The sequence below is a fragment of the Lynx rufus genome, unplaced genomic scaffold (genome assembly GCF_022079265.1).
Source record: "Lynx rufus isolate CCGP_SWC_20201006 ecotype Redwood Valley unplaced genomic scaffold, mLynRuf1.p SCAF_1, whole genome shotgun sequence".
Classification (NCBI taxonomy): Eukaryota; Metazoa; Chordata; class Mammalia; order Carnivora; family Felidae; genus Lynx; species Lynx rufus.
The window spans coordinates 117,488,824-117,514,198 of record NW_025814823.1 but is presented as its reverse complement, the minus strand read 5'-3'; the positions used below and the strand labels follow the sequence as shown (position 1 = coordinate 117,514,198).

General features: G+C 48.8%; 3 protein-coding genes across 6 annotated transcripts in view; 2 read left to right on the top strand and 1 right to left on the bottom strand.

Annotated features, from left to right (window-relative positions):
* The window catches only part of FCHSD1 (FCH and double SH3 domains 1), an 11,580-nt gene extending 2,958 nt beyond the window's left edge, over positions 1 to 8,622 (top strand). For both annotated transcript variants that reach the window (XM_047086112.1, XM_047086111.1), the window contains exons 8-20: positions 219 to 347; positions 808 to 930; positions 1,096 to 1,191; positions 1,603 to 1,728; positions 2,139 to 2,243; positions 2,432 to 2,593; positions 3,466 to 3,594; positions 3,680 to 3,763; positions 3,943 to 4,060; positions 4,177 to 4,397; positions 5,181 to 5,268; positions 6,141 to 6,196; positions 6,325 to 8,622. In XM_047086112.1, coding sequence (XP_046942068.1) covers positions 219 to 347; positions 808 to 930; positions 1,096 to 1,191; positions 1,603 to 1,728; positions 2,139 to 2,243; positions 2,432 to 2,593; positions 3,466 to 3,594; positions 3,680 to 3,763; positions 3,943 to 4,060; positions 4,177 to 4,397; positions 5,181 to 5,268; positions 6,141 to 6,196; positions 6,325 to 6,390 — 1,503 coding nt within the window. In that variant the 3' untranslated portion in view covers positions 6,391 to 8,622. The remainder of the gene's footprint in view (positions 1 to 218; positions 348 to 807; positions 931 to 1,095; positions 1,192 to 1,602; positions 1,729 to 2,138; positions 2,244 to 2,431; positions 2,594 to 3,465; positions 3,595 to 3,679; positions 3,764 to 3,942; positions 4,061 to 4,176; positions 4,398 to 5,180; positions 5,269 to 6,140; positions 6,197 to 6,324) is intronic.
* On the bottom strand, positions 6,832 to 10,304 carry RELL2 (RELT like 2). Its single transcript, XM_047086116.1, has 8 exons — positions 10,217 to 10,304; positions 9,555 to 9,801; positions 9,097 to 9,162; positions 8,902 to 8,968; positions 8,278 to 8,463; positions 7,631 to 8,006; positions 7,470 to 7,503; positions 6,832 to 7,234 (listed from the first exon to the last, which is right to left on the bottom strand). The coding sequence occupies exons 2-7, from the start codon at positions 9,736 to 9,738 to the stop codon at positions 7,471 to 7,473; spliced, it is 912 nt and encodes a 303-aa protein (XP_046942072.1). The 5' UTR covers positions 9,739 to 9,801; positions 10,217 to 10,304; the 3' UTR covers positions 6,832 to 7,234; position 7,470.
* HDAC3 (histone deacetylase 3) lies at positions 9,088 to 25,375 on the top strand. Of its 3 annotated transcripts, none has more exons than XM_047086114.1 (15): positions 9,088 to 9,717; positions 11,357 to 11,439; positions 12,770 to 12,912; positions 17,225 to 17,306; positions 17,436 to 17,492; positions 17,613 to 17,668; positions 18,054 to 18,187; positions 18,722 to 18,802; positions 19,177 to 19,250; positions 19,414 to 19,478; positions 20,818 to 20,907; positions 21,034 to 21,092; positions 21,373 to 21,452; positions 21,751 to 21,908; positions 24,721 to 25,375. In XM_047086114.1, exons 2-15 carry the CDS (start codon positions 11,371 to 11,373, stop codon positions 24,788 to 24,790), a joined length of 1,218 nt encoding a protein of 405 aa, XP_046942070.1. In that variant the 5' UTR covers positions 9,088 to 9,717; positions 11,357 to 11,370; the 3' UTR covers positions 24,791 to 25,375. The 3 variants fall into 3 exon arrangements, with proteins under 3 accessions (XP_046942070.1, XP_046942071.1, XP_046942069.1); XM_047086115.1 differs by lacking the exon at positions 9,088 to 9,717 and adding an exon at positions 10,969 to 11,265; XM_047086113.1 differs by lacking the exon at positions 9,088 to 9,717 and adding an exon at positions 11,145 to 11,249.

The window sequence follows — 25,375 nt, the reverse complement described above, 5'->3', positions numbered from 1 at the left end:
GTAAACCACAGTAAGGAGCAGTTGGGATTTTATTTTAAATGAACCCAGACACCACCAGTGCATCTTGAGCACGAGTTGTGAGTGTACAAAAGTTTTAGTGTAGCACCACGTATATAGTAAGCATTCAATAATGTGAGAATCCATTCTGGATATGGATTGGCCTTGGAAGGACCCCAAGGGTCTAGCGGTCCCTGTTGACATGTATTTTCTCTTCCCAGTTGTCTGCCCAATCAGCCCAGTACTCCCAGCAGCTGAGAACAGCCCGCAACGAGTACCTGCTTAACCTGGTGGCCACCAATGCTCACCTTGACCACTACTACCAGGAGGAATTGCCAGCCCTGCTCAAGGCCAGTCCCAGCCCAGATACCCCTGCCTCTCAGCAGAGGGTGGCAGTGTGTGGGAGGGCCTGTCCTTTCTTCCCACCACCACCAGACTAGGTGGTGCTAGGGACCTAGCCTGCTTTGAGTGGGTAGAAGATAGATCCTCTGGTTCTGGTTCTAGTTCTAGCTGACTGCATGACATTGTGCAGAACACTTAACCCCTCTGAACCCCTCATCAGGGATAACTTCTGCTCTGCCTACTTTATAGACTAATGGGGCTCAGAGGAGAGGATAGATGTGAAAATGCTTTTTAAACTGTTAAGGTCTATGCATACGTGAGGGCCTATTATTAGAAGCAGTAATAATGTCTCATTCCTTCCCTCTTTCCAATTCCTCATGCCCATACCAATCTAAACCTGGGCAGAGAGCCTACTTTGCAGTAGATGCTGGGGGAAGGGTAGTGTCATTATCTCAGGGTTCTCTCTAGGCCCTGGTCAGCGAGCTCTTGGAACACTTGAGGGACCCCCTGACCTTGCTAAGCCGCACTGAGCTGGAAGCTGCAGAGATGGCCCTGGAGCATGCCCGCCATGGAGCACAGGCAACCTCCCAGGTGAGGGCTGTGCCCTGTAAGACCTCCCCAGAGATCCTCTTTACCCTGCTCTTTCAGTACAGACCACCCACTGCATTATCTGCCTTCTTTCTTCCAAGAGGGGCTGGGGACAGGCTTAGAGAGGTAACCAGTGAGTGCCTACTTTGACCTTTTACAACCCCCCAGGTAAGCTGGGAGCAAGATTTGAAGCTTTTTCTTCAGGAGCCTGGAGTATTTTCGCCCACACCACCTCAGGAGTTTCAGCCTGCAGGGACTGATCAGGTGAGACTACTGTTCATTGGAACCAAACCACATGTAAAGGGGACTGTGGTTTAGGCCTCCTCCCTCATCATCCTTGTCCTGATAATGACTTGGTGACTGTTATGTGGCTTCAGAACTCTAGTTCACCTCCTTCCCACCAGGACACAAATAAACATATTTTATTCCACCTTTCCGGTCCTTGACTGCACTATCCTCATCGTTCTATCTCTATCCCTCAACCCAGATCCCATTTTGGGGACTCTCTGTGTCTCTGTGTCCACAGGAAGGCACACCTGTGTCTATATACATAGGTGTGTGCCCTCACTTCTTTGTCCCTGGAGGTCAGGACAGAAAGAAGAAAAAAGGAGGAGACTGTAGTGAAGGAGCAATATCAGGTCCTCCTTACAACACCTGTGTTCATTGTTCATGCAGGTGTGTGCCTTGGAGCTGGAGGGGGACGCAGGAGGCATGGCTGGGGACAGTAGCCTGGAGAAAGAGGTTCAGCGCTGGACGAGCCGAGCCGCCCGAGACTACAAGATCCAGAACCATGGGCATCGGGTGAGGTGGGGGGGGTGCAGGTATCATGGGTGGGCAGGAAGAGCTGAGAGATGGGAACCCTGGAATCAATGGGAATGTCATAGGGCTGCAGGCAGGAGGGGAGGGAAAGGTATATTAAGCCAACAGTGTGGCACAGTAGTTAAGAGCACTGGTTTTGGAGTTAGACCCACCTGGGTTCAAATCCTGCTCTCTTGTTTCCTAGTTATGTAACCCAGAGTGAGGGAGTGACTTAACCAACCTCTCTGGACCTCAGTTTCCTTATTATTAGAGTGGGGTTAATAATAATAGCCACCTCATAGGGAAAATTAAATGACATAATACATGTGAAGCAAGTAGCAAAGTGCCATGTCCATAGTAAGTTGTCTCCCGTAGTATTTCTACCCACCCCTGTCCTCTGCCTTCCCAACCAGGTGCTGCAGCGGCTGGAGCAGAGGCGACAGCAGGCTCCAGAGCGGGAGGCTCCAGGCATAGAACAGCGGCTGCAGGAAGTGAGGGAGAGCATTCGGCGGGCACAGGTGAGATGTAGCCCTGTGGCTAGGGCTACTGAGATCCCACCCCCTTACACAACACTCTCTTACACTCTCTCTGGATGGTGGGGAGTGGGTGGCAGGAGGTAGAAGGTGGACAAACTTGGGGAGGCTCCACCCACCTCCCAAAGGTAGGCCCAGCCATAGCCTTGATTGATCTCTCTTCCTAATGCCAGGTGAGCCAGGTGAAGGGGGCTGCTCGGCTGGCCCTGCTACAAGGAGCTGGCCTAGATGTGCAGCGCTGGCTGAAACCAGCCATGACCCAGGCCCAGGATGAGGTGGAGCAGGAGCGACGGCTCAGTGAGGCCCGACTGTCCCAGAGGGACCTGTCTCCTACGGTGAGCACCCTTCGCTCCATACTCATACACACCCAGGAAGGTAAAGGGTAGAACTCCCCAGTGGAGGGAAGACCCTGTAAAATGGGGATCATGACAGTACCTAAGTCAAAGAGGTTGTCGTGAGGCATGAATGAAATAAGTATAATTTTTTGCATAGTTTGTAGCATAGAGTGTCAGTGAACTTTTGTCATGAGTACAGTAAAACCTTGGTTTGCGAGCATAATTCGTTCTGGAAACGTGCTTGTAATCCAAAACACTTGTATATCAAAGTGAATTTCAAGTACCATTGGCTCAGTTGTGATCATGTGACATTCAGCATCACATAATACTCATATCGCAAGACATCGCTCATTTATCAAGTTAAAATATATTAGAAATATTTGCTCTTCGTGCAGAACACTCACAGAGCAAGTTAATCACAATCTAAGGTTTTACTTGTATAGGATGGTGGTTATGAACTAAGCTCTTAGTACAGATTATAAGTGGTTCGAATACCAGCCACTCTACTTATTAGCTGTGTGACCTTAGAAAGTGACCTAACCTTTCTGAGCCTCAGTTTCCTCCCAAGTAAAACGAGGTCTTCAGTTATGCAGAATATCACTGGGTCATTATGGAGATAAAATGGTGATATACATAAGATGTTTGGTGTTGTACCTGGCACAGAGTAAGCACTCAGGACTAATTCTGTGGTGGTTGGTGTTACCCTGCTTGTGTTGATTTTGCTTTTGATACATGGTGAACAGATGGGGGGGGTGCCACCTTGGGGAATGATCTGCCAGTGTTCTTTAAGAATAGAGTGGAGGAGTGGGAGATGAAATGGGTGCTTGAGAGTGTGGGGCCCCCCTATGATGTCTGTTGTCTGCCCCCTCCAGGCTGAGGATGCTGAGCTCTCGGACTTTGAGGAATGTGAGGAGACAGGAGAGCTCTTTGAGGAGCCTGCCCCCACAGCCTTGGCCACTAGGCCCCTTCCCTGCCCTGCACATGTGGTGTTTGGCTATCAGGTATCAGGTGGGCATGGGGGTGGTGACCTCCGACAGGTGGGGATGGGAGACAGCCAAGTCCTGAATCCTTCCTTGTGGGGCACAGGCAGGGCGTGAGGATGAGCTGACCATCACAGAGGGCGAGTGGCTGGAGGTCATAGAAGAGGGAGATGCTGATGAATGGGTCAAGGTGGGTATGGACCTTAGATCCTGATCCCGGTGGTGGGCAGGTGGGGAGGGTGCAGTGGGAAGGTCTTCTCTGTGGCTTGCAAGGATCCAGCCAGACAAAGCTAGAAGCCTAAGGAGGAGGGCTAGGGCTATGGGCTGCTGAGGCAAGTCTGCTATCTGTTCACATTGCTGGGTGAACAGGCTCGAAACCAGCACGGCGAGGTAGGCTTTGTCCCTGAGCGGTATCTCAACTTCCCGGACCTCTCCTTCCCTGAGAGTGGCCATGACAGCGACAACCCCTCAGGGGCAGAGCCCACAGGTGAGAATGGGAAATTCTGGGTCTGGGGAGCAAGTGTTTGTGGCCCTGGGATATCATAGTCCTGGGGGCACTACCGTCCATCAACTCCCCTCAGCATCTCTCCTGGGCTTCTGCAGCTTTCCTGGCCCGTGCCCTATACAGCTATACGGGACAGAGTGCAGAGGAACTGAGCTTCCCCGAGGGGGCACTTATCCGCCTGCTGCCCAGGGCCCAGGATGGAGTGGATGACGGCTTCTGGAGGGGAGAATTTGGAGGCCATGTTGGGGTCTTCCCCTCCCTGCTAGTGGAGGAGCTTCTTGGCCCCCCAGGGCCCCATGAACTCTCAGACCCTGAACAGGTGAGGCTTTCTTCTCCCTGGATCCCCAGACACCTCTGGGTTGACCCTCCCACTCCAGTGAGGCCCCATATTCATCTTAATGCCCCCTCCCTTCTCCGGGTTTACCTCCTATAGTGGCTTGGGTCTCCCAAAGGAGTTTGGCTGGGCAGAGAAGAAGGAAACCCAAACTGTCTTCATTAGAGTTTGATAGTCTTACTTCACTGCTAGGTACATCTGAGTTCATTCCTACTGCATTACCTTGGGCAGTGATATAACCTCTGTGCTTTTGTCTTCACATGTAAAACAGGGTAATAATACCTGTGTCAGCAGCCCACTTGTCATGATTAGAGATAATGGAGGTAAAGCCCCTAGCACAGTGACCCACAGGAGGTTCTTTAATATATGGTACCTGTTGTTACAAGGAAAAGCCTTGGCGTGGTAGTCAGGAGACCAGTTCTAGTTGGGACTTGACCACTAACTGGCTCCATGCTTTTGGATAGATAGCTTAATCTGAGTCTGACCTCTAACATAGAAAACATAAAAATCCCTACTTCATGGGATGGTGGTGAGGAATGAATTAATTAGTGTATATGAAGTGTCAGCAGAGTGTCTGGGATATAGTTAAGTGTCAGTACATATTGGTTATTGAAGTGTATTATCAGCTAAGCCCCCACCTGGATATAAGCATTTGGTGGCTCTCCAAATTGAGAAGTGATGGGACAGGCATTGAAGACAAGGTGAGAGAAAAAGTTAATGAAACTTTCCCATATGCCAGGAATAACTCTGTGTGCCCCTTCTTCCCAGATGCTGCCATCCCCTTCTCCTCCCAGCTTCTCACCTCCTGTGCCCACCTGTGCCTTGGATGGAGCCCCTGCACCTGTGCTGCCTGTGGGTGAGTAGAGGGCATTGGAGGCCCTGGGAGTGGAAGAGACAGGAAGAAGGAGCAAGGTTATACTTGACTCCTCTGCCTGCCCTCAGGAACCTCCTCCCTCAGGCTCACAGAAGCATGATGGGGAGAAGAACTTGGGCTTTGGAGGCAGGTGCATGTTCAGACTTTGCCTGTGACTTGCCAATGTGTGGTTTCAGGAGTGATGTGTAACCTGCCTGGGCCTTTATAGAGTGAGGAGAAAGGTCCCTACTTCACTGAGTTCTTGTGAGAGTTAGAAAGATGGACCTAGCATTGTGTCTGGCACATAACACTCATGCACTTGGTAGCTGTTTTCTCATGATTATTATTTGACAAATTAGCCAGCTTCTCCCAGTGTTTTCCCAGTATGCATTCTCTGCCTCTAATGTTCTTGAATCCTACAAACGTCTTAGTGTGTATCATCATTTTCTTTCTTGGAATGTCTACCTTTTCTAAAACCTTCTGGCACTTCTATTTTCTTCATGGAGCTTCCCTCGTTGATTCCAGAGATCCCTGTGAGCATATTCTGTACTTCCTATACCTGTAGTTCACTTGGAATGATTTAGCACTTATTCATTTTGTTTGTTGGTTTTTCACTCTTAGGTTCCTGGCATGGCCATTGGGAGTGGGAGTGCTGTGAATTCCATCTTCCCCTCTCTGATACCTTGCACAGGGCTGATTATACAGCAGGTGCCAAATAAATGTTGAGGATGGATGTAATGATGTATTTTATGGCTCCGATTAGTGACTATTCATTAATGCAACAAATACTTAGAGAGTACCACTGTCGTAAATGCTGGAGATGCAGCAGTGAACAAAATAAAGCCTGAAGACTGACTTGTGGTTCTTGTTTGCAGACCAAGACCTGGAATGTCCTGGACCCCTGGACATGATGGCACCTCGACTCAGGCCGGTAAGGGCCCCTCCCCTGGAGGAGATTGTGTCATTCCAACTTGTCCTGTTTTGTCTAGGGGTTTGACGAAATGGACAGGGATATCCCCAACGGACGCTTCTGGAGCACTGACTATGTGTTCCCTACAGATGCGTCCACCACCTCCCCCACCAGCTAAAGCCCCGGATCCTGGCCACCCAGATCCTCTCACCTGAAGCCAGGGGACTGCTGTTCCCCAGTGATGCTGCTGTCCCTATTTCCATGATGTCAGAGACCACCCCCTCAATGATCTGAAGTGACCAAGCCAAAAGCTGGAGTCTCCCCCATCTCTACTCTCACCTCCAGGAATAGAAACTTTTCTTCTCCCCCTTTTTGGAGGTTGGAACTCACTCCCCTCCCGATTGTCCTCCTGTTATTTCTAGGGCTGGAACTCCCCCTTTTTCTTCTGCCACCACCCCATCTCTAAGTGGGTTAAATATCTAGAAATCTGTGGGGCTGGAACCAATTCTCCAAAGTCTTGAGTGGCTCCAGCCCATCTGTGTCTCCACCCTGGCTCTGTGACCCACCCCACTCCAGATGCCATGGCCACTGGGTTTGGGGGCTGGAACAGGGGCAAGCCTGTCAAAAGGAGCTGGAGCCAGTATGCAAAACAGCTGTAATGGTCTGAGCGGATTTATTGACAGTGAATAAAGGGCACTAAGCCCAAGCCAGGGCCTGAGCCTCTTGTGCCAAGAGGGCAGGGGGCCTATGGTGCTATTGCTTTAGGGGCCCACCAAGGGCAGGGGCCTGCTCCCAGCTGCCACGCTCTAGCAAATGGAGCGAGGTGATGGGGAAGGGGTCAGGCGGCCTGTTGGCAGGCAGGGGAAGTGAAAGAGACTGAGGGATAGGGGTGGGGAGACTTCTCCCGAGGTCCCCCAGACTGAGACCATGCAACTCCAGATGGAAGTAGAGCTGGTTCCTCAGCTGAGGGCAGTGCTGTCCAGTGGAAAGGAGGGCCTTCATGCCCACCCACCCCCGGCCCTGCCAGCCGGTAGTCCATCAGTACATTGAAGAAGGAGGCTTGGAGGAGAGGAAGGGTAACAGTGTTGCTTCCTATTCAAGCTGTGTCTCAGCTTTTACCCAGGGGCTACAGGACCTTCCCTACCTCCTGGGGCACATGCCCACTCCCCACCACTAAACCAAAGAATGTGTAGCAAAGGCCAAGCCTGGGAGTGCAGAGAGCCAATGGGCTTAGGTGGTTTAAGTAGAGAGTGGGAGGATGAGATTATCTGACTTGGGGCCCAGGCAGACTCACCTCACACACCCCCTGCTCCTCGTGGTGCAGACACCTGTGAGAGAGAAGTGGTCAACAATGGGAGAACAGGATGTGGGTCATATCAGGGCCACCTCCCCTTCAATCCAGGGTAGGAGGCAATAAGAGCTGAGCCCACCATAGCCCTGCCCATGTCTTCATACCTGGTGATCTGTGGTGTCCAGTTTGCTTGGCTGTCCAATTGCCTCTCGACTGGCCAGTCCTGGGCTTGGGCCCTTCCCTCCAGCCCCTAGCACTGACTCTGCAGAGGCTCTAGGGTTGCCCTCAAGTGTACAAGGGACTAAGCTACTGTCCCTGAGTCCTCCATTCTGCACCAAGGGACTGGCGAGGGCCAGGGGCTGTGGCCTCTCAGGGGGCAGGCTCTCAATGGCAGGTGTCCCTGCCCTGGGATGCCCTCCCCCAGACCCCTGACTACCCCCTATGTCCTGCCCTCCACCAGACCCCCAGCTCCTGTCTGTGGGAGAGCCATCACGATGCTCATGTAGTCCATAGCGCTTCTCTATGTGTGTCACCCGGAACCTGGGAAGGGAGAGAACACTGGGGCTTAGGACCATAACTCAGAGGCTGCTCAGCTTCCCTTTAGCCAGGGACATCCTGGGTTTCCTGGCCACTTCCTTCTGACCTAGGGCAGGGGAGACCTCCCCCAGATGGTGGGGCATACTGTGTAGCCTGACTCCTGCTGTAGTTCACAGTCTAGGAGAACAGAGCTGGGGACCACCTTTGGAATGAGGTGCCTGATCATTGGGGCTCCCACCTCAAACTCCCTTTCCCTGGGGCTTTCTATCCCCACCTGCCCACAGAGAACACAGTGGTCTCCCCAGGCCGGGGGCGGCTCTTTCCTTCCTTGGAGCGTCCCTGACGGACAAGTGGGGGCCTCTTGTTGCGGCTACAGTGGATGCAAGGGGCAGCAGACCCCAGATGCACTGTGTGATGATGGGAGGGGGTTCCGTCCTGCAGGCTGGAGGTAGCATCCACGCTGGACAATAGGGAAGAGGGGAGCAGGAGTGACATTACCATTTCCTTTCCTCTTCCATTTGCTCCTGTCCTTTTCGCTTCTTAAAACATCAGATGCCTCACCTTCCCCAGGCCCCAACACTATTGTATTTATCTAATAAACACAATATTAAGACGTTAATGATCATGTGTTCTCCCTCCCAGGGTTGTTTGCTGAAAGCGGGCAATGTTTAACCCAAAAGAGTGGCACAAGGGATAAAGGTTAGGCTTGATGACATCCAGATGGAAGTATAATTTGAAGGAACTCAGATTCCTACAAAACTTCTTTCTTCTTATAGGTTAGCCACCTTTGCGTTCCCCCCCACCCCAAACATGCGAAGACACTGGGAAAGGATTGTGCTGGAGGAGAGGGTACTCTCCAAGGCAAGCTAAGTCATGCTGGCCCTTGTTTCCAGCTCACCTGGACAGCTGCACTGTCCCTTCTCCTTCACTGTCCCCCAGCATCTCCTTCAAGGCCTCAGCATTGGCTGAGAGGAGAAGGAAAAGAGGGAGTCAGTGGAGGTGGAGGTCAGGGCAAGAGAAAATTGAGTGGGGACTGGGTGGGGGGGTGGGTGGGTTGCGGGGCAGGGACAGCAAAGGGCCAGACTACACCCACCTTCATTTTGGATGATGCAGCGAACAATCCTCTCTACTGTGTCCTCATTCATGTCATCGTCCTCAGCTGAAGCATGAGAGGTTGGCAAGGAAGCAGGAAATGAGTCAGCTTTGCGTGGACATTACCTGGTGGCTTCTGTGGCTTATTGCTCAAGATCTATCCTTTTGTTTGCCATCATGCTGCATGTTAGCATTTCAGGGGTCAGGGCAGTAAAGATGGGAAAGGTAAGTGGGAGCCCAAGACTACCAACAGTGAGCCCTTCCCACCCATCCTGCCTTTTCTAGCCTTGCTTTCAGGATGGTGTCATCCACTTGCAAACTCAAGAAAGCATCATTAAGCCTCCCTGAAGGCATGGTAAGGGTTTGGCCTGGGTCTCTTGGCCAGGAAGGCAGAAAGAGGTGTGGGGTGAAGGGTATGGGAGAAAGGTGACTGAGCCAGGTTCTAGGCTCCTCACTCACGGGGCTGGAGCTGGGCATCGTCAGGCTCCGAGCCCCTCGACGTGCGGCAGCGGTAGCCCTTCTTCTTGAGCACGTGGCAGATCATGAAGCCTACGAGGCCCATGAGGAAGAAGACCAGCACAAGCAGGAAGAGCATGTACAGCCCATGTTGGGGCGGTTCCAGGTCAGGCTGTGGTTCCGACATGAGGCCCTGGGGGGCGAGCGCGGGCCAGGGCGCCTCCTGGGGTTAGGGGGCTGCAGCTAGGGACTGGGGGAGGGATAGGAATTCGGTCCTCAGGATCCGAAACTGACAAGCCTCGGAGGTCCGGCCCCACCCCCCTACCCAACCAAGGAGCTGTCCGTGTCAGGGGTGCTGGTCCGGGGCCGGGGTGCCAGACGGCGGATGCGCAAGCCCTCTTCCGCGACCCTGATCCTGCTTCCCCGACGCCCAGAGCGTTCCCCTTTCCAGCTTGTCCTGCGCTTCCGTCCCTCCCAAGGACACTGCAGAGCGAGATGGGACGGAATTCTCAGGCGGTCGGCTTAAGAATCGCGCCTGAGTCAGCGTCCGCACCTCCTCCGCGCTGGCCTGAGCCAGGCCTCTGCAGCCCCCTCCCCTGCGGGTATTCCGCACAATGCCACCCCTTTGGGTTCCTCCCATCCAGGCCACCTGGCCCACTCGGTACCGGTGGTTTGGTTCTGGCTCCGGCTCCAGCTCGGGTTCCTGCTCCAGGGGCGTCCTAGTCCGGCTCAGGGCCCCCGACGCCCTCCCGGCGCTCATCCCTTGCTTCCTCCCCCTCCCCCCTTCGCCGCCTCACCGGCTCCGGGCTGCGGCTGCAGATACCGGTGCCGCGGCAGGCGGGGGGAGGGAAGGATGAAGAGGGATGCGGGCTGGTTGGGAGCGGCGGCAGGCTTCGGACAACTCCGACTGTGGGAAGGGGAAGGAGATGAGGGTGGGGGCGCTGCCGCAGCCTCCCTAGGTTCCCAAATGCCTTCGCCAGTCGCCAGCCCAGGACCAGGGGGCGGAGCGCAGGTGTGCGGGGCGGAGAGCTAGAGCCTTGCGCGCTTGTGAGCGCAAGTGTGGTGCGCGCGTGACTGCGCCGTCCCCCCTCCGCGGGGGGAGTGTGCGGCGCCGAGCCTGGGTCCGGGCGGGGAGCACAGGCAGTCAGACGAGAGTGCTCTTCACGGGTCTATCCCGCACGCCGGGCGCGGCTCCGGCCCTCAGATGCCTCAGCCGAGTGGATAGTCAGGAATCTTCCCAGTGGGCCGGGGAAAGCTGGCTTTCTCCACCCAAGAGGGACAGCGTGGCTGGTTCTCCGGAGTCTCCTAGACTGGTGACCACGGCCTGAGCCCCGTTTGGGGCAGGTGGCTGGACGAGATGGCTCAGCTTCCCGAGGATTTGGCCCCCGCCCGGAAGGAAATGACCCTAGCATCCTAGGACCGATGCTACGCGTCCTCCGCAAAGTCCAGAAGCTCACGCTCCAGAACCTAGAAGGGCTAGCCAAGCGAGGGGAGGAACTCCGCAGGGGGCGTGGTCGGGAGGCGGGGCCTGGATTTCCCGGTTCCGCAGAGGCAGGCTGCGTGCTTGCGCAGCACGTACGAGCGGGGGTGGGGCAGGCAGCCGGGCGGGCGGCGGAGGCACGGGGCCTGGTCCCGCCGGCACCATGGCCAAGACCGTGGCCTATTTCTACGACCCTGACGTGGGCAACTTCCACTACGGTGAGGGAACAAGGTGGTACGCGAGGGGTTTCGGGACGCGGAAGTTACGAGGCGGGGGGACTACAACTCCAGCGAAGGGTACTGACGAACTCTTTTCCCACCCCCAGGGGCAGGGCACCCTATGAAGCCCCATCGCTTGGCATTGACCCATAGTCTGGTCCTGCACTACGGTCTCTATAAGAAGATGATCGTGAGTCCCAACATCGCTGTTGGGTTTTGAGGGTGGGGGCGAGCTGGGCGGCCCTAGGATAGGTGGGCTGCACTGAAAGCACGGGGTGCGACCTACCCTTGGGATGGGGCGGAGGCTGGATTTCAGGAGTCAGGAACACCCACCTTGTGCGTAGTGTTGGTGGGTGGATCCACCGACTTAATGGGAGTTACTTCTTCATCTTAGATCGCTAACCTTTGACCTCAAGTGGACCAACCTCTGGCCTATGGTTAGGGTGGAGTGGGGCTGGTTTAAAGGCAGATGTTTTCCTTTTCAGCATCTTAGGGTGTGGGCAGTGCTGTGGCTTCAAGAAAGAGAGAGGGGGCTGGATCACTGTATCTGGATGTGAAGTGTTCCCACCGGTTCCCACCCCTTCTCCGCAACCTCTCTGTGCCTCTAAGGAGCTAGAGCTCCAGGGAGGACTCCGCAGGCCTGTGCGCAAATACCTATGTGTGTGTGAAAGAGAAGAGATGTCGTGGGTATTTCCTTATGAACTTAGAATACCCCCACACAGTTCTACTTAATTGCTCCCATCTCCCAGATATGCACATGGGGACAGATAATCCCCAGCTTGGATTTTATAGTTGTGATAGGCGATTATAGCAGTTAAGTTTAGCCCTCTTGGGTCACAAGGGGAATTGGACAACAGTATGAATGAGTGTTGCCCACTGTTTGTGCTGAGGCACAGAAAAGTGAAATGGTTATAGAAAAGACTGAGGTGATGTTAGTGCATGATTCTATGAATCCTTTGAAATTGTTTGCTGGTATGTACCTGTGTGCATTTTCTGGGGAGAGAAACTTTTTGTTCTAGCCTAATTTCTAAAGAACTGTGTGAACCCCTCAAAAGATAATAAATCTCTGGCTTAGCACCTTGGCACTTTGGTTTTTAATTAGAAGGTTGTCACAAATCCTGTATTATTTAACTCCAAAATTAAGAACTCCAAGGAGAGAAAGGATGGCATCAGAGCCAAGGGGAGGAGATGAGTATGGAAAGAATCAAAACTAGGAGGTCCAAGGAAAAGTGCAATGGATCAGGGCTCAAGGTTGAGAAGGTGGGAAAGATTGGGCTGGAAGTGGGAAGAAGGCAAGCCCACTGGTCTTTAGAAGGTTTGATCATAGTACCCCACCTGGCTAATCAGAGCCTCTCATCTTTACTGATGTTTGTTTCATATAATAGCAAGGATTGCAGCAGTGATAGGACCACTGCTGTGTGTGCTTTTGGACACTCCGCGGGGCTGGGGTCAGTGTGGGCAGTCTCAGCCCAATGAATGGGACTGACCTTGCCTCCATTCACCTTGTTTTCCATCCCGAGGTCTTCAAGCCGTACCAGGCTTCCCAGCATGACATGTGCCGCTTTCACTCTGAGGACTACATCGACTTCTTGCAGAGAGTCAGCCCCACCAATATGCAAGGCTTCACCAAGAGCCTTAATGCCTTCAACGTGGGCGATGACTGGTGAGGGGAGGCCTGGGGTTTTTAATGCCAGCCATTTCAAGGAGAATGCTTGAATGAGGTCTCCTGGCAGCAGTGGGAACATATGAAAGGGGTCCTATTTGTCAGTGACTCATCATTTACTCATTTGGTTTTTTTCAACAAATATTTATTGGTTGTTTGCCTTAGGCCAGGCCCTGTGCTAAGTCCTGTGAAGGAGAGGTACATGGCCAACTGTGAGAGTGTATACTTGGGAGAATTACCTGTCATGGGTATGGGGTTGTCAGTGGAGGCTTTCTAGGGGAAGTAACGGAGGTTAAGGAGATCTGAAGAAAGAATAGGAAGTAATTAGGTGAAAGGTGGTTGGGAGGACACAAGTTGAGGCAGGAATGTCATTGGGTATCAGGGACAATCTGTGCTGAGGGTTTGTGCAAGTGTGGTATGCCACTCATTTGAGAAACAAAAAAGGTCAACCACATTTTATGAAGGAAAGAGTAATCGGAATCAAGGCTAAAGAGATGCTTAGAACCTTTAAATGGTAAATAGCCCTATTATTAATTGAGGCTCTTACCCTTAGAGTAGACAAATTATCAAAGTGTTTTAAAAGTAAGAGAGTGATTTACCCTGAGAGAGGTTTACATTGAGCTTTTCTTACAAACAAGACTCAGAGTTAGGTCCTTTGGGGAAGGGAGTGGATAACAAAGATAAGCCATGATCCTTGCTTGCATTCTTGTATATATTCATGAAAATGTAATAGTCATAACAGTTACCATTACTCAATTTATTTTTAAACTTTTTATTAGGAAAATTTCAAACATTTCAAAAGAATAGTACTGTAAACTCCCCTATATCCATCACCATCTGCAACACTTACAAACAAATGACCAATCTTACTTCATCTGCATTACAGATCATTTTAAAGCAAACCTAACATTTTTGAAACGACATGTAAATACTTTATTGTGTATCTCCAAATGATACTCTTAAAAAAGAACTGTACATGCTTGAGTGTATGGGTGGCTCAGTCAGTTGAGCATCCAACTCTTGTTATTAGCTCAGGTCATGATCCCAGGGTCTTGGGATCAAGCCCCATGCCGGGCTCCTCACTGAGCATGGAGGCTGCTTAAGATTCTCTCTCTGCCTCAACTCCTGCTGTCTCTCCCTAACTCTAAAAATTAAAAACAAAAGAGAACAACCCCCCCCATACACATTGTGATTATCACTCCTAAAAAATTAGCAGTAATTCCTCAATATCATCATATATGCAGTCAGTATTCAGATTTCTCCAACTGTCTCCTAAACTTTTCTTTCTTGCAGTTGATTGTATTTGGTTGATAACATTTCTTAAGACTTTTAATCTGTAGTGTTTCCTTCTCTACTTTGAATTTATTTCTTGAGGAAACCAGGCTGTTGATCTGTAGTTTCCTACAACAGCTACTGTTTATTGAGTGCTTACTCTGCTATGCTCAGGTTTGCTGGTACATCCACTTAATTCTCACGTCAACAGTGAGATGTTGTAGTCCTTTTAAGTTAGGCATAAGGATACCAAAATTTGAGGAGATTTACGTAACTAGCCCGAGTCACAAAACTGGTCAGTGAAAGTGGCAGGATTCAGATCCAAAGCCCGGGTTTTCAAACACTTCAGTGTTCCCCGAAAGGTGTTGCCAGTGGAAGCACTCTGGGCTGGAAGATGGAAACCAAGTCCTTAGGCTGGCATTGACCACCTTCCCAGGCTTACCCTCATGTCCCTGCTTGCATTGGATTCCTTTCTGGAATGCCCTTTGCTCCTCTTTCAACCTCTCCAAGGCCTTCCTGGTCTTCACACCACCATGAAGTTTCATACCATGAAGACTTTCTTGACCACACGAGGCACAAAGTTCTGTCCTGTACACACTGCCCTCGTCTTTTGGTGTTTGATCGCATGCTGTCTTGGGAGCTTCCTTGGTATTTTTTATTGCTGCTGCTGTTGGTTCTGAGCTAACTTTACAGGTGTCAGAATGCAGTCACCCTCAGGCCACAGCTGGGGCTCTGTAACTGCTCTCTGTGCAGTTAGGGAATAGTACCTACCACTGGGCCCTTTGCACTGCCTCGGTTGTGCTGTCAAACTTAAGCTACACTCACACCTATGTGTGTATTTCAGATGAGAATCAGGGATTTTCCCTTTTAATTAATTGGGAATTAATTAATTTTGATGGTTTTCAAATTAATGTACTATAAAAAACCCAATTATACTGCAAGGCTTTTAATGGAAAAAAAAAAAAAAACCAGTCCCAGATCTATCCCTCCCACCCATAAAATCCCTCTCCCCAGTGGCAGCCACTTTCAGGTCCTTAGCTATTTCTTCTGATATTTACCTTTGGATTTCAAAGCACTGATATTAATCTACTACTGTTCCTAATAATCTCTAATACTTAAGTAATGCCCTCTTTGTGTCAGGTACTATCCTAAATGCTTCACAGGCATTAGCTCATTTAATCTCATCAATCTCTGTGAACCAGGGTCTGCTATTGTCTCCTTTTTACAGATGAGGACACTTAGGCACAGAAACTTTATTTATTTAAATTTAATTAATAATTAATTAGTTTAGAGAGGAAAGAGCCAGAGCCTACATGCATGGGGGAGGGACAGAGATTGAGGGAGATAGAGAGTGTGAGATCATGAACCTGAACTGAAATCAAATCAAGAGTTGGGTACTTAATGGACTGAGCCACCCAGGCGCCTCAGGCCCAGAAACTTTAAATAGCTTGTCCAATGTGATCATTACCAAGTGTTGAAGAGTCAAAGCTTGAACCTAGGTAATCTGGCTCCAGAATTTGTCTCTTAAATCGTGCTACCATATTATACTGCCTGTTGTAATGTGCTTGTATTGCTATTTTTTCACTTTACAACTTAAAGTGTTTTCTGTTAAGCCCTTAGTATGGGAAATGAGCATTTAGTCTCCTCATACCATCACCCTGGCTTCCCCTTCCCTTCTACCTTCACAATATATCACTATTTTTATTAAATAAGTATTCTATGTTTACATCGTTATAACTTTGAAAAATTCACTTACTAGAGAGCCAGATAGTATAGTATGATTTAATTTTTCTATTTGTACACCTTTTTGTTTTTCCAGGAGTCGATAATCACATTGTTTTCTCATTTGCTTAGTTTTCTAGGTATCAATTGTTAATTCTTCCCAGAACCTTTGAGAAATTATAAAACTCCCTACACCTCTCTTTTTTGTAGTCAAATATATCAGCTGAACGATTATTTTTTGAGAACTAAAACTAGGGAGGGGTCTTTTAATCCTTTCCTTTTTTATAAGTCAAGTTTATGAAGGTAAATTTGCATACAGTAAAATTAACACTTTTAAAATTTTTTTTATTTATTTATTTTGGGTAGAGTAGGGGAGGGGCAGATAGAGAGAATCCCAGGCAGTCTCTGTGCTGTCAGCATAGAGCCTGATGTGGGGCTTGGTCTCCCGAATTGTGAGATCATGACCTGAGCAGAAATCAAGAGGCAGATGCTTAACTGACTGAGCCACCCACGTGCCCCTAAAACTCACCCTTTTTAGGCTTGTAATTCTGAGAGTTTTAACAGTGTGTATCAAGGTATAGATTATTTCTATTATTCCACAAAGGGCTCTTACACTCTTACAGTCAGTCTCTTCTTTCCAGCTTAGCTCCAGGTAACTACTGATCTGAGGTCTGTCCCTATATTTTGCCTTTTCCAGAGTGTTATATAAATGGAGCCATATAATATATAATGTTTTGTATCTGGTTTTAAGCCTCTCCTTTTTATAAAAAAAAGAAGGTAATAATTATAATTAACATCAACTTCTGGAGTACTAGGTACCACACGCTTTGTTAAAGACTTTCTATAGTTTATCCTTATTACTTTCTGTGGGTTATCCTTATCCTTAAACTGTATATGGGAATACAGTTTTTTCTTAAAAATGTGTGATTCTAAAGAATATTATTGAACATTGTGTTAAAATCTGATATGCATAAAAGAATCTTTTAAGAATAACAAAGTTTATGTTCTCTCTTAATTTATTTCCTTTTTGGTGTGTTGCTTAAGTACCTAGAAGCTGCCTACTTTTCTCCCCAGCCAGGATGCAAACTCCCTGACAGAGTTAAATGTTTTTTTACTTCCATCCAGTGACTTGCACAGGGCTTGGTACATGGTTTGGTCCAAAATATTCATTGAATAAATTTGCACATAACCTGGGTGCATAGGGTGTGGGGAGAAGGTTATTAAAGAATGGAGGTTGGAGGGGTTTGGAGTTAGGGGAGAGGTGTAGGAAGGACCTGGTTGGAAATAAAGAGCTCTTACTTGCTTCTCTTCCCTGCAGCCCAGTGTTTCCCGGGCTCTTTGAGTTCTGTTCCCGTTACACAGGCGCATCTCTGCAAGGAGCAACCCAGCTGAACAACAAGGTGACCATGGCCCTGAGTCCTGTTCTCCCTTTCCTATGGGTCCTTTCACTCAAGGCCTTAACCCTGAGCCTGAGCTTCCAGCTTTGGGGATGGACAAGGAGGACTGTGAGTTGGGTGTTTGTCTTTCAGATCTGTGATATTGCCATTAACTGGGCTGGTGGTCTGCACCATGCCAAGAAATTTGAGGTGAGTGAGGAGATGATGGGGGAGACAATGACTGCCCTAGGTAGGTGGTCAGGATGACAGTAGGGGGCAGCTGGGTAGAGGAGTCGTTCCTCTCTTTGTAAGACCACTGTCTCACTATAGGCCTCTGGCTTCTGCTATGTCAATGACATTGTGATTGGCATCCTGGAGCTGCTCAAGTAAGTAGCCTGGGAGGAGTTGGAGGGACTTGTGAGACCTGTGGGTGAGGAGGTCTCTCAGATGGCACTGGCCCTGACCCCGGCCTCCACCCCCATACTAGCTTCTCCACAGTTCATAATGCTTTGCTCAGACTACGTCCTCTGTGTGTTGCTGGAAACTCCCTGCTGCCTGCTCACATTTCAGTCTTCTCTGCACATCCCTCTCCTGTCCCTGCCTCCAGGCTGGAGCCCCAGGGTTGCCCTTAGGGATGGCATTAGGTTTCAGCGGATTTGGGCTGAAGCAGACTCTTCCTAATTCCAGACCTTGTTTTGGGAGGAGTGGGTTGGATGGTTTTCTTGCTGGAGTTCCATTCTACCTCAGACCCTGGCTTGGCCGTCATCCCAGGTACCACCCTCGGGTGCTCTACATTGATATTGACATCCACCACGGTGATGGAGTTCAGGAAGCCTTCTACCTCACTGACCGGGTCATGACAGTCTCCTTCCACAAATATGGAAACTACTTCTTTCCTGGCACAGGTATGGGAATAGGGATGACCGTCCCCTTTGCTCCTTCAGCTCTTCACTGTGATGGCCTCCTGCTCAACCTTCAGGTCTCGGCTCAGGTGGCCTCTCCTCAGAGAAGTCTCTCCTGACCACCACAGTTAAAAGTAATCCCTCCTTCCCCATTACTCTGTCACATCCTCGTGCTTGCTTCTCTTAGAGCACTCGCTGCTATTTGTATTTATTGCGGTGTTTTGTTTTGTTTACTGTGTCCCTCCTCATCATGCCCACCTGCCAAGAATATAAGCTTGGTGGGATTTCATTCATTTCTTAGTTCTTTTTACTACTAGATCCCCTGTGCCTAGTACACAGGTTGGCTCATAGTAGGCCCACAAATATTATTTGTTGAATAAATGCAAGCCACGAGAGGTGGGGTGGCTCTAGGGAGTATGTGGTGGAGGGACATAGATGTAGTGAGAGGCCCTCAGGGTACGGGTTGGGGTTGAAGCAGCTGGGTTGTGAGTGCCCTCTGTGGATGGCTCCCACCCCATACTCTCCACTTCCCTATAGGTGACATGTATGAAGTTGGAGCAGAGAGTGGCCGCTACTACTGTCTAAATGTGCCCTTGCGGGATGGCATTGATGACCAGAGTAAGTATTGAAGTCTTTTCCCTGCACGTTAGACCTCTTCTTTCTCTCCTTGAATTAACCTCTTCTGCCTGGTATTGTCTGCTATTGGGCCAGGTGTCCTTAAGGATGAATGGCCTTCAGAGGGACCATGAACCCCCCGGAAATTGTATGCAACATGTTATGTGTAGGTGCATTTTTTTGGGAAAAGGGTCATTAGCTTTCATCAGTCACTCAAAGGTGTCTGGGACCCCATTCAGAAGTTTAGAACCAGTGATTTGGTTCTTTGGGTTGCCCCTTTTCCTGGGCTACATGCTCTCTCAACCCCCTTTTTCCTTTTGTTCCCTGTCTCCCCATCCCCTTGGGGTGCCAGGTGCCCATCTTTGGCCCTCTCCCAGGTTACAAGCACCTTTTCCAGCCGGTTATCAACCAGGTAGTGGACTTCTACCAACCCACGTGCATTGTGCTCCAGGTAATACTGTCAGTGCCTCCTCAAGAGGGCTTTGCCTGGGCTTAGGGGAAGAAAGCAGGGAGGAGGAGAGCCCCAGTGTTGGTCAGGGAAAGGAAGTGAAGGACATCTGGGACGTTCTGATCGGTTATCTCACTGCAGCTGCCTGGGGTTTTGCTTTTTGCAGTGTGGAGCTGACTCTCTGGGCTGTGATCGTCTAGGCTGCTTCAACCTCAGCATTCGAGGGCATGGGTGAGATTTGCCTTCCTTCCCTGCCCCCAGGTTTTCAAGTGGCTTTGGGCCTTGATACACAAAGTGGGGGTAGGTGGCAAATGGGCCATAGGAAGAATAGAGAGAGTCACTCCTATGCAGTGAGAAAGGCCCATGCAGAGGCACTGAGACAGGGAAGAGCTGGTGTAGCAGAGGAGATGAAGTCACAACAGTGAGGCAAGAACACAGGGAGCAAGCTGGAGGTGGTTTGGCTTGAGGCCTGCAAAGGCAGCCGTGGCAAGGTTGTACAGAGCCCTTACCTCATGGTAAGGAGTCTGGATTATATTTCAGATATGATGGGAAACTGCTGGAAGATTTTAAACAGGGAAGTGACATGATCCAACTCAGGTTTGAAAGTGACTGCTCTGGGGCGCCTGGTGGCTCAGTCGGTTAAGTGTCCGACTTCGGCTCAGGTCATGATCTCACGGTTCGTGAGTTCGAGCCCTCTGTCAGGCTCTGTGCTGACAGCTCACAGCCTGGAGTCTGCTTTGGATTCTGTGTCTCCCTCTCTTTCTGCCCCTCCCCAACTAGCACTCTGTCTCTGTCTCTCTCAAAAATAAATAAACATAGAAAAAATTAAAAAAATAAAAAGAGAAAGCGACGGCTCTGACTGCTGAATGCAGGAAGGATTGGGGTGGGGGTTGGGGACAGGAGTGGAGGTGGGAAGACCAGCTAGGAAGCCATTGGTGTCGTCCAGGCAGCAGATGCAGTGCCTGGGTTTAGGTGGAGAAGGTGACCAATGAGACGTACATGATTGGAGTTCTATTTTGGAGGCTAGAACTGACAGCACTTATTGGTGCATTAATGAGAATAGTTGATTAACAGGTAGGGTGTCAGGGTGGGTGTTGAGCAGGATGGAGGTGGGAGTGCACTTTGTTTTTTAAATTTTTATTGAGATACAATATGTATGCAATACATTACACATATCTCAAGAGTATAAATCAATGAATTTCATTACCTAGATCAAGATATGGAACCTTTTCAGGGCGCTGGGGTGGCTCAGTCAGTTAAGTGTCCTGCTTCGGCTTAGGTCATGATCTCACAGTCCGTGAGTTTGAGCCCTGCGTTGGGCTCTGTGCTGACGGCTCAGAGCCTGCAGCCTGCTTTGGATTCTGTGTCTTCCTCTCTCTCTGCCCCTCCGCCAGTCATGCTCTGTCTCTCTCTGTCTCTCAAAAATGAATAAATGTTAAAAAAAAAATTAAAGAAAAAAGATATGGAACATTTTCTAGTTTCCTTGTGCTCCTTCCAGGCAGTAGCTAGAGATGTACACTTTGAGTTTTTGAGAACTTCCTCCAGCTATTCCCCTGGTTCCTTTTAACAGGGAATGCGTCGAATATGTCAAGAGCTTCAATATCCCTCTTCTGGTGCTAGGTGGTGGTGGCTATACTGTCCGAAATGTTGCCCGCTGCTGGTGAGCATGCTCCCTGATTTTCTTCCTCCCCCTTGTCCACTGTGAGTTGGGGGCTCCCTGAGAGATGGCCAGGTGGGCCCTTCAGCCCACTTGCTCAGCTGAGCCCACTCTGCTGTTTGGTTTCAGGACATATGAAACATCGCTGCTGGTAGAAGAGGCCATTAGTGAGGAGCTTCCCTATAGTGGTAAGGACCACCCCATGATACCCCATAGCAGGAAGCCATTCTCAGAAGACCCCTGAATAGCCTGGTTTGAAGGCAGATCAGAATTTTTTTCTTATTATTATTACAGGTTGGAAATTTGACACTCTAGGAGCTCTACAGACTGAACTCCTAAGCAGGGAAAAGATTGGACAGCTCTTTTGCAGGGGGTTTGGATGGGAAGGAGATAGGTTGGGAAGTCTCAGGACCTGCCTGTCTCTGTCTAAGCCATGCCTTCTCTCCTGATCTCCCTTTCCCTGCTTAGAATACTTCGAGTACTTTGCCCCGGACTTCACACTCCATCCAGATGTCAGCACCCGCATCGAGAATCAGAACTCACGCCAGGTCAGCAGCTTGGAGAAACTGAACACAAGGGTTGGGGGAGCCTAGGAGAGGTCCAGGATGAAATCAGAGAAACCAGAGAAGAGAGGAAAGTTCTTAGTTGTCACTATAACTCTTATCAGCTAGGAGACAGCCTGGGTTCAAGTAGAGGCAATTGGGGTCGGGAGGAGGGACATTTATCAGGTGGGTACTTGAACTAGGATTCAGAAAGGGATTAGAACTAGGATGGTATGGGTGAAAGGTAGCTAGAAGTGTGGGTGCTCTGGGAATCACTCACTCTCTATTCCAAATCCCAAATCAGTACCTGGACCAGATCCGCCAGACAATCTTTGAAAACTTGAAGATGCTGAACCATGCACCTAGCGTCCAGATTCATGATGTGCCTGCAGACCTTCTGACCTATGACAGGACTGACGAGGCTGATGCAGAGGAGAGGGGTCCTGAAGAGAACTATAGCAGGTCTGGGGCAGTGATTTGACAGCCGGGGCTTCCAACAGGCATATGGGGGAAATTAAGAGGGGAAAAAGTAAATTGGAAGGCATTAGCTTGATTGCTTCTGGCTTAGCTCCTTTAGTACTTACTTTTTGGTCTGTTGCAATTCCACACTCTTGGTGTGTGTGTATGTGTGTGGGTATGCCACAAATAAGTAATTTATTGTCAAAATTTTAAACAACACCAAAATATGTTAAGCTTGCATTCACACAGTCCCAGACCAGTTTGACAAGTAACCACTGTTAATAGTTTGATTTCTATTTTTTTCAGATAGATCTTTTTCAATAGATTATAAGTATACTACTCAACATACATGTATGAACACAAACACCTACACACTCATTCTCAGAGTTTGTGCATCTTTTGTTTTTAAATGTAAGTTGGATTATTCCATACAAGTTGCTCTACAATTTACACCTTTTTTTTTAACAAAACAGCATATCTTTCCATGTGATTATGTATCGATCTGCTTCATTATTTTATTAGCTATATAATATTGCATTGTGTGGGTGTAGCATAATCTAAGTACCACTGATGGCATTTACATTATTTCCCTTTTTTTTTTTTTTTTTTTACCATCACAAAGAATATGGTGATGCACCCCCTTATACAAATATACGTCTTTGTATGCTTGTTTCAGTAGGCTGTGTGCACTAAAACTTTTTATATTTGTTGCCAAATTGCCCTCCAAAAAAATCTATAACAGTTTATAATATTCCCAGCATTTTACATGCTTCTTCCAGGTTCAGAGCTCTACAGGTCATTGCTTATATACTCTCTAAGACCCTTTGATATCTTTCCTCTGTTCATTTTTTTCAGGTGTGATAATTATATTATGTCTTTTTTTTAAGTCTTTATCTTTCTGAGATACATATTAAAATATTTACATGTGCATTGAGTTAGGGAAAAAAAGAGATTAGAGCTTTTAAAAAATTTTTTAAATCCCAGAATAGGTTTTTCTGAAAAATGAAGGGAAAAGACAGCAGAAACAAGAAGTGTAGAAACAGATGCACTTAATGGAGAACAGATATCCTTACTTGACTGAGGGATAACCACAGCTGGTTACCTGCACCTCCCACACAGTGTTAGAGGTTCGAGCTGGCTCTGAGTGTGATGACCTTCTCAGTCCCTTCCAGAATCTGCTTCTCTTAGAGGTCAGCTTTCAGATTTCTCCTTTAGATCTGGGCTTTACTGCTTGGACCTTTGGAACCACTCTACTCCTCCTCCATGAACACCCTCTTCTTCCCACTCCTGGTTGAGGAGGTATCAGAACCTCTGGCCTAAGGATTCCTTTTGAATGCATCGCCTCCTTGTCAACTTCTCCAGGTCTCTGAAGCTTGACTTCTAGAATTGATTTTCTTAGAAATGTGCTTTGAAGTTTCTCCTTTTGGCAAAGTTTGGCTTTTTCATCTCTGGTTCTAGGCTGGTGTCTGGGCCTAGTCTCTGTATAATACTACCCCCTCTCAACAGCCAGCAGAAGCCTCAGGCCTCTTCCTGCCCTAAGCCCTACCTCACTGTGAGACCACTCACCGAGTTCCTGTTCTTTGATGCCTATAGTTCCAGCTTGCATAGCACTTGCAGAATTGTAATAGGAGTGACTACTTTTTGTGGATTTGCTAAGCATCAGACTCAATCCTAAGTGCTTTATATTAAAACATATGTATCTTCATGTCATTGTTCTACTGTCATCAGACAACCCTAAAAGATTATCCTCAAATTACCTGAGGAGGAATCTGAGGCTCAGAGAGGTTAAGTAATTTGCCAAAGGTCCTACAGCTAGTTAAATATCAGGACTGAGAGTCAAGCCTGAGTCTCTGACCCCACATCTTTAACTCTTATGCACTCAGAGGTAACTGAGACATTGTTTACCAGGCAGATAGGGCTTTCCCTGACTTTGTTCTCCAGCTTCTCTTTGACGACTTTCTCCCTTCTTGCTCAGTTATCAGTGTGGGCAAGGTAATTCAGTTTTCAGTTACTCATACTCTCTCAGAGAGTAGTTTTCCAAAAAGAAAGAAACAGGTATTGAGTACTTACTGGGCACTGAGTTGCTTTCGCATCCCTTTCATCACTCTCCTTTCCATTGCTCTTAGAACAACACCCCATTCTTTGACCAGGGCTTTAGAAAGCCCTGTGTGCTGGTGTTTGCCTATGTCCATGGTCTTGTCTGTAACTACTCTCCTCCCTGCACACTGCTCCCAACTATCCTGGCCTCCGTGCTCCTACTGGAATACGTCAGTCACCCTCCACCTGATAACACTGTACTTGGTTTTCTTGCAGCTTAAAATGGGCTTCCACAGATATTTGTCTGGCTAGCTCCTTCTCGGATTTGAAGTCTTACCTTAGAAAAGCTGTCTGTAATAATTCTTCCTGAAGTTTACCCTTTTTCCCCCCTTCACTCTCATTCAGATCCCTTTATTCCTTTTTTTTTTTTTTTTCAGAGCACTTTCCACCATGGTAAATTATCATCTTTATTTACTTTGTTAGTTACTGTCAGTCTTGTTTATTTGGTAAGTGTTTTGAGGATAGGCAGAAATTTTACTGAACTTATTGTCTACTGTATCGCTGTGGCTTATGATGGTGGCTGGCATAGAGTAGTCCCTCAGTAAATGTTTATTGACTACAAGAATGGATGGAGTGGATCACTACCAGTCTCTGCCAACAGGAGAGGAGTAGTTCCTTGACAAAAGGGGCCTAAGACGTTGCTCCAGAGAGGGTGCCTGTGTGGGGGAAGATGAGAATTTGGGGAATAGGACCCTGACCTCTCTCCCTTGCTTTGCAGGCCAGAGGCACCCAATGAGTTCTATGATGGAGACCATGACAATGACAAGGAAAGCGACGTGGAGATTTAAGAGCAGCTGGGCTTGCTCTATCCCAAGGAATTCCTTTTTACCTCTTGTTTGGGCAGGAGGGAAAAGATGTGGCGCCCACAGCCCTGGACGGTCACTTTCAGGGCTTTACCAGTGCTGGAGGAGGGTTTGGAGACCACACCTGGTTTTTGAACCAACTATCCCCTTTACTGTATTTCCCAAGGCCTGACAATGGTACTTATTAGGGATTGGATGGGGACAAGGATAACTTCCCCTAGGACATCTTGGGCAATGGGCCCTAGATGCTGTTCCCAGCTACTTTGGCCCCCTTATTCCTTTCCTGCTTCCCTCCAACCCAGAGACTTACAGGGATGAAGATGTTAGACGGGAGTAAAGTTGCCTCTGACTTTCTCCTTTCTTGGTTTCCCCTACAGCAAGCCTTGTTTTCAGTGCAGGTGAAGAGTGAGGGATTTTAGGGGTTTCTGGCTCTCTAACATCTTAACCCCAGATGATGGGAAATATGGTTTTGAGCCCGGGGAGGATGTAAAAATGTCTCTTTCTAACTTTTGGCTTTATGTCCATTTTACCACTGTTTTTATCCAATAAACCAAGTTGGTATTTTTTGTA